Genomic DNA, 14532 nt, shown 5'->3' with positions numbered 1-14532 from the left:
AGCTCCATTTAGAGAATCTGGGCCTAAGTCCATTACCAGTAGTTGGGAAGTAAGGCCAGTGCTTCTTTACAGTCTATAAAGCTGATGGAAGGCCTGGTTAACCAGGATTTAGTAGCCAACCTGGATAAATTCAACATACTGCACGACAACCAGTCAGGTTTTCATCCTGGGTTTAGCACGGAAACAGTTATTGCCTCTCTATTAGATTCCCTTATTCAGTCAGGGTACAAGCGCTATTGTCCTGCAATTCGACTTAAGTAACGCTTTCGACCTAGTCGATCATGACATCCTTCTCGAATGTCTGGAGTCCTTCTTGGGTAATGTCTTCTTGGGTAATGTCCTGAAATGGTTCCAGGGTTTTTTAAGGAAACGCTCATACCAGGTTTACAGTGACAATGATCATTCCTATTGCTGGGTCAACTCTTGTGGAGTCCCACAAGGTTCCCCCCTTTCCCCTACTCTATTTAACATCTACTTAGTCCCATTGGGGAACCTACTGCAAAGCTTAAAAGTAAAATTTTACAATTATGCAGATGACATCACTTTAGTTTTTCCCCTAATAAACCTATCCTCTAAGACAAAGATCCACCTGGCATTCATATTAAAACAAATCGATCAATGGATGGCCCAATTCAAACTGAAACTCAACTCAGAAAAAAACAAATTCTTCCTAGCTAGCCCGAATGACAAACTCAAAGACTCTTCAATATCCTTGAATGGACAAGTCTATCCTATTGTCCACTCCATAAAAATTCTGGGAGTTACCCTGGACCGTCACCTTACTTTTGAGGCGCACACTGAGCTATTGATTAAAAAAGGCTTCTCGACTCTATGGAAGCTAAAGCTTCCCTCATTCCTTCTCATTCAATTCCTTCCATCCACTGTCTGTCTTCTCTCTGCACCTTCTATTTGCTCTGTTACTGTGCCTCTCCCTTCACCCTCCCCCCCAATTGGTCTGGCACCCATCTTCTTCCCTCCGCTCCCCCATAGTCTGGCATCTCTGTCTTCTTCCCTTCCAGCGTCTTCTCCCCACTCTCTTTTCCCCATTCCCTTCAGCGTCTTCTCCCTACTCCTCTTCCCCATTTTCCAGCGTCTTCTCCCCACTCTCTCTTCCCCATTTCCCAGTGTCTTCTTCCCTCTCTTTCTTCCCCAGTTCCCTTCAGGCTGCTTCAGCATCTTCTCCTCTCCATCCCCCCACCGCCAGCACCCTCCGCGCGGTCCAGCAGCTTCCTCCTGCCGGCCAGCAATGCATCTCCTTCTCTCTCTTCCCCTTACCTTCTCTTCATGGTGATTTCTATAAGGCTATGCTTGTATTGCAGCCGGAGCCTTGAAGTCGCGTCGCATTGGCTGCTGGAAAGTGTCCTCCAATGCAACCGGAAACAGGAAGTTGCATCAGAGGAGACTTTTCCAGCAGCCACATGCGACGCAACTTCAAGGCTCTGGCTTCAATACAACGCATAGCCTTATAGAAATCACCACAAAGAGAAGGTAAGGGAAAGGGAGGGAGGTAGATGCACGGCCAGCAGGAGAGAGGGGACTGCCGGACCGCACGCTCGTTCACCGCGCGTGCTCACTCCTTTACCTGCGGAGACAAGACCATTCACTGCTCCACGGGGCAGTGAATGGCCTTGTCCCCATACTTGCGATGACCTTTTTTGTCACCGTTTCGGAGGGTTAGCCGCGGCTAGCTGCGGTTAACAACCATCGTGTCATTCTCTAGTCAGCATAACTATATAGTTTAATTTTGAACTGGGATAATCTGTTGCCCAAAGAGGCCAAATAAACATTAAAAGCAGTGGAGACAGAGGAGAACCCTGGGATGGATTACTCTAACTGTTTGAGAGCTCATTGTTAAGTTTCACTTGATAAGTTCTAAATTTAAGAAAACCCTCAAACCATTTCAAGACTTGACCATGTATATCTATAGCATCTAGACATTCTAATAGTTTATCATGGTCTACAAGATCGAACGCACTACTTAAGTCCAGTTGCAAAATCAGAGCACTGGCACGGGTTGGGAAAGGGAAGGAGGGGGGAGGAGGGATTAGATGGGAGTTTGTATGAGTTAGTATTTGAGTATAAGGGATGAAGGTGTGGGGGAAAAGACAACAAAATTGCTAGGAAGGCAATGGGAAATGTTTGATTGTATTGTTTCTGCACATAGCAATGTTACATGCTCAAATGCATTGTATCTGGGTTAATATTGACATGTTCTGTATTGCAACCAAGTTTCTTTCCTTAATAAACAGTTAAAAAAAATTAATATTACAGATCCAAATGCCTGTTAGAACTCTCTCTCTCTTTAGGGCTTTGTTGCTGTTGAGATATGAGAAAGACCCCTCAAAATTTGCAAACATTAGCTCAACTTAAATCAGTTCCCTTATTTTAGAAATTAAGAACATAACCAGTTCACTTTTGTGTCCTGGTCTACATCTAGCAGTAGCTGGCAGAATTTTACATTTCCAGGACAGAAAACCATCCATAATCTTAGGATACATGGGTTCTGGAAAACTCTCATACGAATAGCCATGTATCCTGTTTCCAAAGTGGCCAATCCAGATCACAAGTACCTGGCAAAAAAACAAATAGTAGCCACATTCCATGCTCAATCAGCGATGCTTTTGATTCCTCAGAAGGCCATAAATCTATCCAAGTCACTTCATATTCTCAACATCAGGACATTCAGATTCAAAAAATGCTCTCCCTAATCCATAAGAACAAAGCTATAGAAAAAGTTCCTCTAATAAGAGAGAAATATGGGATTTTTCTTGTATTTCCTAATTTTCAAAATTGGGGGCGGGCAGGCTAAGATCACTTCTGGATCTCATAGACCTAAAGCCAAAGTCCAAAATGATCATAAGGATTCTCCTTTTATTGAACATAGAGCTCCAGGAAACATATGCATATATACTTATCCACAGATGATTTCTTTACTTTGTGGTACATTACGGTGGTAGTTGCTGCACCTACAAGGGCACTAAAACTTACAGTACAGATCCTGTACAATTAACAAGCAGAAATGTGCTCACCTCAATAACTTTAGCTGCTCCATCAGTCATGGCAAGTGGACAAGTGAATAAGCCACTCGAGGGGGCATACAGATACATCTTAGACACCTGGTATACCCGACTGTAGAAGAAAAACAACATATAACTCAGTTAACAAAAGCTCTGGTAAAGAGAATGCACCAACAGTATTTCTTTAGAAATATTCAAATAAGGCATGATAGTGTCAGAGGCAAGTATAATGAATAGCCACAATTGATGCAATCAGGATTTTATTGCTTACTAATCTTTAAGCCCGTTACATTAACTGGTGCTAGAATAGATGTGTGTGTCTGTCTTTCTTTCTTTCTCTCTCCTTGGCCACTTTCTGTCTGTCTGTCTTTCTTTGTCTCTCTCTTTCCTTGGCTGTCCATCACCACCCCTTACCTGCTCTCCCTGTTCAGCAGCAGCCCTTCTCCCTTCATTTTACCTCCCCCCTGTCCAGCAGCACCTCTTCCCTGCTCCCCTTATCCAGGAGTAGGCCTTCTCCCTTCCTTTTGCCTCCCCCCCTGTCCAGCAGCACCGCTTCCCTGCTCCTCCTCCACTTCCCTGAGCATTTGAGAATGTTTACCAGCATGGGACACCTCACAACACCCTCCAGCCGTTCCTCTAGGCGCCATTCATTGTGTCACATTTATAAGATGGAAAGAACAATTGCTTTACAGAAAGGGAATTATAATAATTTTATAAAGATCTGGGGGCCATTGGCAAATTATTGTATTGAGTAGACATCATGTTCCACTGACAGTATATTTATACATTGGAGGGAGGGAATATGGTATGAAATTTTATTTAAAGGTTAATAAATAAATAAGATTACACTATTTATATGTTATTTTTGATTGGAATAATATTGGGGAGGGTGGGTGGGAGGGGAAAAAATTTATGTATTTACGATGATAATAGAAGGAAATTCAAGTGTTCTGTAAATGTTTTAAATGATGTATTATTGTGCACTTGTTGTAAGATGAAAAATGAATAAAGAATTTAAAATATATACCTCCAGCTAGAGTATTTCCTCTCATAAGCTTCAGCAATAAGCCCTTCTTCTGCAGAAATCTCCTTCATCCTCTTCCAAGCTGGGCAAGTGATAATTCGGTCTACCCGCTGTCCCCAGGCATCATACTGCTGCAATTGTGGTAGGCTTAACTCACATTCACGTCCCAAATAGTCAATCTCGTCCACCACACGAGCTCCAAACCTCTCCAATTGCTGGTTCACCTCTTCAAACATCTAAAAAGTACAATTAGGAAATACCCTATAAACATTAGCACCAACATTTCAGAATGATTGGGGTGCCAAACACAATATAAATTACTCCTCCCTGGCTATAATAACAGAACTTTAATATTAGGGGTGCTCAGTACCTATTGAGTTGGCTCCCAGGCCTTCAGACACTACTTTTTCCATTGAACCTCATTTGCTCTAGATGTTAGCCAAAAAAAAAGTGTGCCTTGTTGTGGATATCTTGTCCTTTCTGTTTTCAAATTGTTTTCTGCCCTTGTTAAACATTTCAGCACAGCTGACATATGTCAAGCTTGTTTTGCTTTTTTTCAATAGGAGGTGCTGGTGTTCCAGTCCCTGTTATATTTCCAATGCTGCCATTTCCTGGATAGGGTTGTTGCTGTAAGAAGTTAGTGTTACGAAAGGCTTCATTTCTTGGAAATGGTTTTTTTTTTGTTTTTTTTTAAATAACTTTACAATATGCTTTGCCATGAAAATATTTGTGTAATTGTTTAAAATATTTATGTAAACAACAGGGGGTCAATATTCAGTCTTCAAGAAAGGCAGGATTTGACAATCCCTGCCTTCAGAACTGAAACCACCTTAGGCAAAAGGATGGAACTGTCCTGATCATTATTACCCTTGCCTTCATAAAGCAGAAGAATGGGTCCCTAAATGAGAGCACCTTTAACCCCAACACCTGCCTGGCCAAGGTAATAGCTAGCAGAAACACTGCTTTCAAGGTCCTTCAAAGTGATCTGATCCAAGGGCTCAAACAGCACCCTCTTAACAGTTCAGAGTACCAAGTTAAGACTCGAAGAAAGACAGATGAACCACCGAGGGGGGACATAAGAACATAGGAATTGCCGCTGCTGGGTCAAACCAGTGTTCCATTGTGCCCAGCAGTCCGCACAGACGGCAAAGACCAGTGCCCTGAGTCTAGCCTTACCTGCGTACATTCTGGTTCAGCAAGAACTTGTCTAACTTTGTCTTGAATCCCTGGAGGGTGTTTTCCCCTATAACAGCTTCCGAAAGAGCGTTCCAGATTTCTTCCACTCTCTGGGTGAAGAAAAACTGCCTTACGTGAACCCCACAAAGAAACCAAACATCCTCCTGATGGACTGCCAAGGAAGACCTCTAGATGCAGCCCTGTTATTGAGACAGACATGAGGGAAGCCATGGTAGCATGGAATGTTGCTATTATTTGAGTTTTTGCCAGATATTAGTGACTTGGATTGGCCACTGTGAAGATGGGGCTACTGGGCTAGATGGACCATTGGTCTGATCCAGTAAGGCTACTCTTATGTTCTTGCATAAGCCAATGAGGTAGACCTCTTCTTCACCTGCAGTAACGTCATAATCACCTTCTCTGGATACCCTTTTCTTTCTCAGCTACAATCTCTCAAGAGCTAAACCATAAGACCAAAGGAGATGGGATCCTCCATAAAAAGTAGCCCCTGCATCCGCAGACTCCTCTGAAACAAAAGTTAAGAGAGCTGTCAACCTTTAACCTTATGAAATCTGTATACCGTGGTCTCCTGAATCAATATGGTGCATCAGAATAACTGGTGCTGGATGATGAGAGATGCGGCTGAGATATTCTCACTGATGGGTGACCACCAAGCTAATAGAGATGGGATGGTGGGAGTGTTGGCCAAAGAAAATATAATTTGAAATACAGAATGGCCGAAGTGCCCATCCCGTCTGGAGAAAAAATCCAGACATTAGTGAGAAGTGAAGGAATGAACTGGAGGACCAGGTGGCAGCTTACAGAGTTCCTGAATGATGTAGCTGTTAAGGAAAACAGCAAAAGCTGCCAGAACTCGAACTCTGTGGACTGTGACACGATTTCCCCTTGTCGGTACAATCTGAGTATAGCAGAACGAGATGTAGGCAATCAGCCAGGTAAAAATCATTCTCATGAATATAGGATACCCTAACTTGGTTGGATCAAAAGAAATGAAAAAGTAGGGAGAAAATCGCTGCGGCTTTGACCGCTTACATTCCAAAGTATACAAAGCAAGTTCTCCCGTAAGAGAACGAGGTGTAGGAAAAAACACAGGCAGAAGAAGTGACTGAGAGAGATGAAAATTGACAATTTGTAGAAGAGACTTTGGACATGTACACAGAACCACCTTGTCATGATGAAAAACTGAAGGATTAATCTGCTACTTATGCTTGTAACTCACCGACCCTCCTGGCAGAGGTGAGAGGAATAAGGAAAACCACTTTCCAGGCAAGAAACTCAAAAAGAGGTGATGCCATTGTTACAAATGGTAGCTTCAACACATTGGAAAGAACTACAGAAAAAGCCCAGACAACATGAGGAGACTGTAGAGTTGGTTTCACAGGGAAAAAAATTCCATCATAAACCTGGAAACCCAGTGGAAAAGGCTACAGTCCAAATGACAGTGGAAGGTATGAAGTGTGGTTACACACATTAAAAACCCCTGTCATGAATCTGGAAACCAGAGGATAAGCAGAAAGAGGTTGACCCTCGACTGACAAAGGGAAAAAATGCAATTGCATTAAAAAGAAGTCTGAGAGATATAGACTTGAGACTAGAATCAAACAAAAGAAGAAAATAATCCAAGATCAATTCCACCGGCTAGGAAGGCAGAACATGCAAATTAAAAAAAAAAAGAAAAAAAACTTAAACCAATTTTGATGGTAACATGGTTGAGTGGCAGGCGTCCTGGAGATATCCAGAAATTAACAAACGGGCTGAGAAAGATGTAAAAGAAATGTATGCAGCCCGAGAAAAACCAATGCAGATTGGAATGAAAAAGATTCCTGAGTCGAAGTGAACCAAATAGGAAGTATTAGAAGAAGGGCTCCCCTAAAACTGAGTTAAAAGAAGAAGGGAGAACCCATGTTGCCTGGGCCACCATGAAGTAAAGAAAAGCTGGTGGCTGCTTCTCTTTTGAGCTTGAATAAAAAACTCAACAGAAAAAGTGGAGGGAATGCATATAGAAATATGCTCGTCCAATCCGGGAGAAAAGTATTCGTTGCTAGACGAAAAAGGGAGCAAAAACTGGGGCTACTGGTGATTGTGAGGAGTCACCAACAAGTCCACTTGTGGAGCGCCCCAGTGAGCCAAGATGGACTGGCGAGTTGTATAATTGAAAGTCCATTCGGAAGGTTAAAGAATCCTGCTGAAATTGTCTGCTAGGAAATTCTGCACCCCCACAAATAGTGGCAAGAGCAGATAGCAAGTTGTCTCTCAAGTCCATAAGAGTAGGGCCTCCTGATACAACAGGAGAGAGCCCAAGCCTCCATGCTTATTTATGTAATGCAAAACTACTGGATTGACTGTGTAAGGGAGGAGGACTTGAGGGCAGAGTAGATGAAAAAACCATGAGGGCCTAAAACATCACTCAAAAAATTAGGAAATTGATGTGAAATTTCCATTCCTTGGCAGTTGAAAGACCCTGAGGCTGCAGATTGTCCATTTGAATCCCCCATGCAGAAAGAGGCATCAGTCATGATGACCATGAAAGGAGGAGACAAATAAAAAAAGAAGACCGCTGGATAGACTAGAGGAGATCAGCCATAATTGAAGCAACTGCAGATCAAAGATATATATGCTTTGAGAGACGAGCCCTCACCTGATACCACTGAAAAACAAAAGCCCACAGAAGAGTACAAAAATGTAGTCCCACCCATGGCATAACAGAAACAGGAGAAGCCCTGTTACTCAGGATAACCATCGGGTATCTGGCAAAAAAGGATTGAAAAAGGAAAAAACTGCGGACATAGACGGATGAGAGATTGATAGTAATCTTAAAGAAGAAACGCTCTCATAAGAGTGGTGTCTAGGAGTACCCCAATGAAACACAGACATAGATTCGGGGTATGTAAACTCAAAACCTAAAGAAAATGAGATGGTTTGAGATGGTACGTGAACCAGTTCCAAAGAAAAAAACAGCTGGGGAAAAACCAGATGTTTAGAAAAGGGAAAACCTGAAGGCCCTGTAATCAAATAGATGCAGCCAGCAGAATGAGACACTTCATGAAAAATCTTGGAGCAAATGACAGATCGAAAGAAAGAAAAAACCTATACTAGTATGGACAACGAGTTGAACAAAGTATAGACTGGAAGCCATATGAATTGAAGCATGTGGCGGCTGCCTTGAAAACCAGGAAGCAAAGCCATGAGGTCTGAATAAGAAGAAACTAGTCCTGAAGAACTGCTCAACTAGAAAAAAGAGATCTAAGATCCAGAAAAAACAAATCCTCCGGTGTACTTGAAAATCAATAGAAAGAAGGGATGAGAATCCCTAACTCCACTAATCGAAGAGAACCCTTCGAGGAGAATCAGCAGAAGAAACAAGGAAGGACTGTACAAGATCCAAACTAGACTCTCTTAGAAAAAAAAAGAAAAAGAAAAGAAAAGAAGAAACTGACTAAAAAGTCAGAAAACCGCAAGAGCGGGAAGGAAGTGAAAAGAAAAATTTTTCAACCATTGAAACGCGACTTCTTAGCTCCGCGGAAACTAAGAAACTGAAGGACCGCACACCCTCATCGAGCGGGAAGGCACTCATGCATGCACGGTTCGGGCTATCGCAAACTTTTACATTCTAAAAGTGGTCCGTACCGGGGTTCCGTCGGTGACGTCACCTATCAGTGAGAATATGCTGCCTGCTTGTCCTGGGATAATTCAATCAATGACCTCACTGAAATGACCAGAACAGAACCTAACTACACTTGAACTTCTCATATCTTCCCCCGCCCAAATATTCCCCCTTTTTTCTCCTCCCCTCACTCTCCCCCTCCCTCTCTACCCCTCTCTCTTCTCTTTGTAAATCGCCTTGAGCCTGCCTAGGTATTTGCAATGCAGAAATAGAAAATTAGATATAGGAATGCATTGGTCAGCCAAAGCTGAAGCAGAGCTTCCAAGGCCACTACACTGCATTCCTTTCTTCTGCTGAAGAATCTGGAAATCTTGGCATTGACCTCTTGGCCATCAGATCCAACACCAGCATTCCATCTAAAGAGGTCTCATTTTCCCCACATCCAACAATCAATGCTGTGGAATTATTACTAATAGATCACACAGAGGAGTCATACAGAAAATAAAAATAAGTGAAATTGTCTGCCAAGGATTCTAAGGGTAAATTATAAAGAAATTGGTGAGATACCTTTATTGGATGGTTTTCAGGCCTTGGGAGGACCTCTTGCAGACTTCTAATTGGGGGAGTTACATTTGTGATTGTTGCCATGTTAGCCTGTTGTGTCCTATCATGTCATTTAGCCTTTTTGTCATAGGAGGTCTACTATTGGAACAATTTTTGTTCATATGACTGATCAGGATAGCCAAAGGTGCAGAAGAATCTATCACTCCATAGAGACTGAGACCTTTTATACTGAAATAGAAAATTCTGAAACCTGTCCTATAATTTCTTGAGTGTCCAGTCTCCAGGTATGGGGCTGGCCAAGAGGGGAGTGGCTCATGGAATATGATGAGGATTTTGTTACTGAAAGGAAAGCCTCAAAGACATTTATGAGGGTACACATTCATATTCCAATGAAACTAGCTAGAGTCTAGCAATAACTAGCTAACTAGAAGAATTAGAGGGAAATTTCACATTTGAAAATTTACAGACAATTCTCACTGAATAGTACCAGTGTAAGAAAAATAAACTATTTAAGCCAGGGAAAGGAATCTTTTATTTGACCAAGGCACAGACTATTAAAGGTTTGGGTTTTAGCTAGCAAACCTGCTTTGTTCCCTCAGGAGTTTCTTTATTTTAAGAAGCATTTATGTATGCCCAATTTCTAAATTCTTGAGGGGGCAAGGGCCCATGACCATTCGCAGCTGATCAATTATTAGACGTTACATGTTCATACACAAAAAAATATAACAGACCTTAGGAGGCAAGTGTCTTTTTAGATATCCCTGGAGAAAGACATCCTCCAAATACTGGTTTCCAAGCTTTGGGTGATCTTGAAAAAATGTCCCCACAGCGGTCTTGGAAAAAGGTACTTCTAACTCCTCCAAGATGGCTTTGTCTTCTTTTTCTGATCCCTTAGCCAGTGTTGCACTAGCACTTAAAGTAGCCATATAACATGGTGATTGATACTGTTGCGGCCATCCACAGTGTTTAGGGCGTCCACTGTAGGGAATGTACATCCTCTGCAAGAAATACAGAAACCTAAATCTAAAAGATGAAATAAAACATAGGGTTAATTGACAGTTGTTTTTGTATGCATACTTTTACAAAGTTACAGCTTTATGGATATTATATATTACATATGAGATTTTCTACCTCATCTTTCCCTAAAACAAATAGCATTCTAGTAATCGGACAACTCCTGGAAAAAATACAGTACAAATATTAATAGATTACCACACCTTTTCAAGATGCAATTCATGAACTTTTGAGACCATACAGGCCTTTCCTTCAAATATGAAACACTGGTTTTATCAGTAGCAATATTCACTCATTTTGACATTACAGGTACATGAAAAATACAACACAGGGGGCTGTTTTGTGCCATTTCAAAACAAATGAAAATTATCTGTAGATATTTTCTTTTATCTTATGGTTATAGATTTCCTCTTAAAAAGCAGGCACAAGTCTAGTTTATATATCTGTGTATTACTGTTTTTATGTTATTGGAATTACATATAGAAAGGATTACAATGTCATCCCATTTGGGGCTCAATGGAACAGAGCAAATAGAACATTCCAGGCTGTGGCATTTACCCCAAGCCTGTGGACAACAGGTCACTGTGATCAGCATCCATTTTGGAATGAACAAAGTCAAAAGGAAAGGAAAGTTTGCTTGCTGGCTATTGAGAAATGACAGAGGTACAATCAACTGCATACATAGAATTAAAAAAAAGCAGAAATCCAGGGCTCCTCTGTGACAAGGGGGAGGAATGAACGTAAAGGCCTATCACTGGAAGACAGTACTCAGAAGTAAGAAACACCGCCCCTTAGGACATGAAACTTGTGGCTTTGTTTGAAGTTAAGAGTGAAACTGAGTCTAATTGCAGATGTCTGCAAAAATAAAAAAATATCAATTAGAGAATGACACAAAGATACAATTTTCCCTGTCCCCACGGGAACTAAATTTTCCATTCCAGCAAGTTCTTTTCCTATCCCTGCCCATTCCTGCAAGCTCCGTCCTCATCTGCACAAGCCTCAAACGCTTTAAAATCATAAGTAGCAACATCAAAGCAGGTGCCATAAGGCGGTAAGAGGGGCCAAAAGAGACTACTAGGAAAAAAATAGCCAAAGAAGCAAAAAACTTTGAGCCGTTCTTTCGCTATATTAAGGGGAAACGACCCGCGAAGGAAGCGGTGGGGCTGTTGGATGACCATGGAATAAAGGGAATGCTAAAGGAGGACAAAGCCATTTTTTGCGTCTGTATTTACCGAAGAGGATATACACAACATACCGGAAGCTGATAGGCTATACACAGGAAACGAAGATGGGAAACTGACAGGGTTGACGGTCAGTCTAGAAGAGATATGCAGGCAGATTGATAGGCTTAAAAACGATAAATCTCCGGGACCGGATGGCATCCATCCGAGGGTAATCAAGGAACTGAAAGGGGCTTTAGCTGAATTGCTTCAACTCGGGAAGGATTTCGGAAGACTGGAAAATGGTGAATGTTACGCCGATTTTCAAGAAAGGTTCGAGGGGGAGATCCGGGAAACTACAGACAGGTGAGTCTGACCTCAGTACCGGGAAAGATGGTAGAGGCGCTGATAAAGGACCGCATCATTGATTACCTTGACAGACACAATCTGATGAGGACCAGCCAGCACGGCTTCAGCAAAGGAAGATCTTGCTTGATGAACTTGCTGCACTTCTTCGCGGGAGTAAACAAGCAGATACACAAGGGCGACCCGGTTGACATTGTATATCTGGATTTTCAGAAGGCGTTCGACAAGGTCCCGCATGAATGACTACTTCAAAAGATTGCGAGACATGGAATCAAGGGTGAAATACTCATGTGGATAAACTGGTTGGCGGCTAGGAAACAGAGAGTGGGGGTAAATGGACAATACTGGGCCTGGAGTGCCGCAGGGTACGGTGCTTGGACCTGTGCTCTTCAACATATTTATACGACTTGGAAATTGGTACGACAAAGCAAGGTGATTAAATTTGCGGATACGAAGCTATTCAGAGTAGTGAAGACGCAGAAGGATTGCGAAGACCTACAACGGGACATAAAGGGCGAACAGAATGCTATGAATGATTAAGAAGGGGATCACAAACACATCGAAGAAGTTATTATGCCACTGTATCGGGCCACGGTGCGCCCTTACCTGGAGTACTGCATCCAGCACTGGTCGCCGTACATGAAGGACACGGTACTACTCGAAAGAGTCCAGAGAAGAGCGACTAAGATGGTTAAGGGGTTGGAGAAGCTGCCATACAGCGAAAGATTAGAGAAACTGGGCCTCTTTTCCCTCGAACAGAGGAGATTGAGAGGGGACATGATCGAAACATTCAAGGTACTGAAGGGGATAGACTTAGTAGATAAGGACAGGTTGTTCACCCTCTCCAAGGTAGGGAGAACGAGAGGGCACTCTAAAATTAAAAGGGGATACATTTCGTACAAACGAAAGGAAGTTCTTCTTCACTCAGAGAGTGGTGGAAAACTGGAACGTTGTTCCGAAAGCTGTTATAGGGGAAAACACCCTGCAGGGATTCAAGACAAAGTTAGACAAGTTCCTGCTGAACCGAACATACGCAAGTAGCGCTGGTCTCATTTAAGGCACTGGTCTTTGACCTAGGGGCCGCTGCGAGAGCGGACTGCTGGACACGATGGACCACGGGTCTGACCCAGCAGCGGCAATTCTTATGTTCTTAACATTCTAGAGCTCAGATTGTGATGTCATAATGCCTCATTCCACCAATGCTTAAGCTCCGTCCTCATCTGCACAAGCCTCAAACGCTTTAAAATCGTGTTTGAGGCTTCAGCGGTTAAGGCAGAGCTTACAGGAATGGGGTAGGGGCAGGGACAGCGACAAAGCTGACGGGGAAATTGAGTTCCTTTGTGGACAGATAAAAATTTGTCTCCATGTCATTCTCTACTATCAATCACTTCTAAGCACGTAGGGCTGAAGAAGCAGGAACACTGATGTGCAGAATAACTTGATCATTCAGAGGATAAATGTCTACTCCCACTTCCACCCTCTTTTGATTCCACATGTATTTATAAGTCTGTCATTGTTCATGTCTCATGTTTTAAATGTTTTTAAGATTATAATTATATTGCCATTTTTTTATGTATATTGCCTAGAATCTATAATAGGCATTCAATCTAAAATTTTAATAAACTTGCAACTTAAACCTTACTAGATAAAACCTCCCTTTGGACTATATTATACAGGGCAGAGCCTGAGATCCGATTAGTCCAGTGCCTTCAGTGACTATAAAGGTATGGCATGAAAGTCGGTGGCAGAAAAAACCCAGAAAAGTTAATACCAGCAGATAAGTAGGCAAAGTTGAGGGTCAGATTCTCAAAACCCGCTGGTAAAATCCAGTGAGTTGGTATAGTGACTGTAATGGGAGCTATTTTTATTTTACAGGAAATTCTCAGCATAATAGTATACAAATTATATGCACAGTATTTGTGCGGAGAATTGCTGGTAAAGAGCGGGAGAAACTGGGCCTGGCGCTTATTCAGAAGAGCAATCACTAAGCACAGCTCCCTTCTGTCAAGGCTGCTCTCCCTGCCCTGATCAACTGAGCTATAGGTCTCCCTGAGTCTTGCCAGCTCAGCTGATTGACCAGCAAAGGGAAGTGTTTCCACCTTTCGCCGACACCCTCCTTGTCTGCCACTGCCCAGGCACCCATACCCTATACAGGTTCGGCAGGAGGAATGCCCACTCCCTTCCACTTCTGCCATCGGGGTCCCTCAGTACCACGAGCAGGAAGAATGCCTACTTCCTCCCATTGCCATGGACTTCCCCTGCCAGAAGCAAAGATGCATACGCCCTCCTGCTGCCAGGGGTCCCCGACCACCCCAACAGGTTTGCATATTCCCTCCCTCCCGTTACCAGATCCCCCCCCAACACTCCCAAGAGGAAGCATGCTCCCCCCCAACAGGAAAGATGTCCACTTCCTCCCACCACCTGGTCCCAACACTCCCAGCAGGAAGGACACCCATACCCTCCCGCCGCCAGCGGCGCTCACCCTCAGCAGAAGCGATGCCCACTCCCTTCCCACTGGGGTCCTCTGCCCCTCTACAACAAAGGCTGGCCAGAGGAATGCCTACTCCCACTGGCTGGCAAGCCCAC

General features: G+C 43.0%; 1 protein-coding gene across 2 annotated transcripts in view; it reads right to left on the bottom strand.

Moving 5' to 3' along the window:
* Positions 1 to 14532, bottom strand: part of LOC117365012 (acyl-CoA dehydrogenase family member 11-like) — a 194914-nt gene that overhangs the window by 159814 nt on the left and 20568 nt on the right. For both annotated transcript variants that reach the window (XM_033954838.1, XM_033954837.1), the window contains exons 2-4: positions 10138 to 10429; positions 4045 to 4277; positions 3030 to 3129 (exon numbers count right to left, since the gene is read on the bottom strand). In XM_033954838.1, coding sequence (XP_033810729.1) covers positions 3030 to 3129; positions 4045 to 4277; positions 10138 to 10429 — 625 coding nt within the window. The remainder of the gene's footprint in view (positions 1 to 3029; positions 3130 to 4044; positions 4278 to 10137; positions 10430 to 14532) is intronic.

Source organism: Geotrypetes seraphini, chromosome 8 (assembly GCF_902459505.1).
Source record: "Geotrypetes seraphini chromosome 8, aGeoSer1.1, whole genome shotgun sequence".
NCBI classification, from domain to species: domain Eukaryota; kingdom Metazoa; phylum Chordata; class Amphibia; order Gymnophiona; family Dermophiidae; genus Geotrypetes; species Geotrypetes seraphini.
The sequence above is the reverse complement of the archived record's forward strand: the minus strand, read 5'-3'. Positions and strand labels throughout refer to the sequence as shown.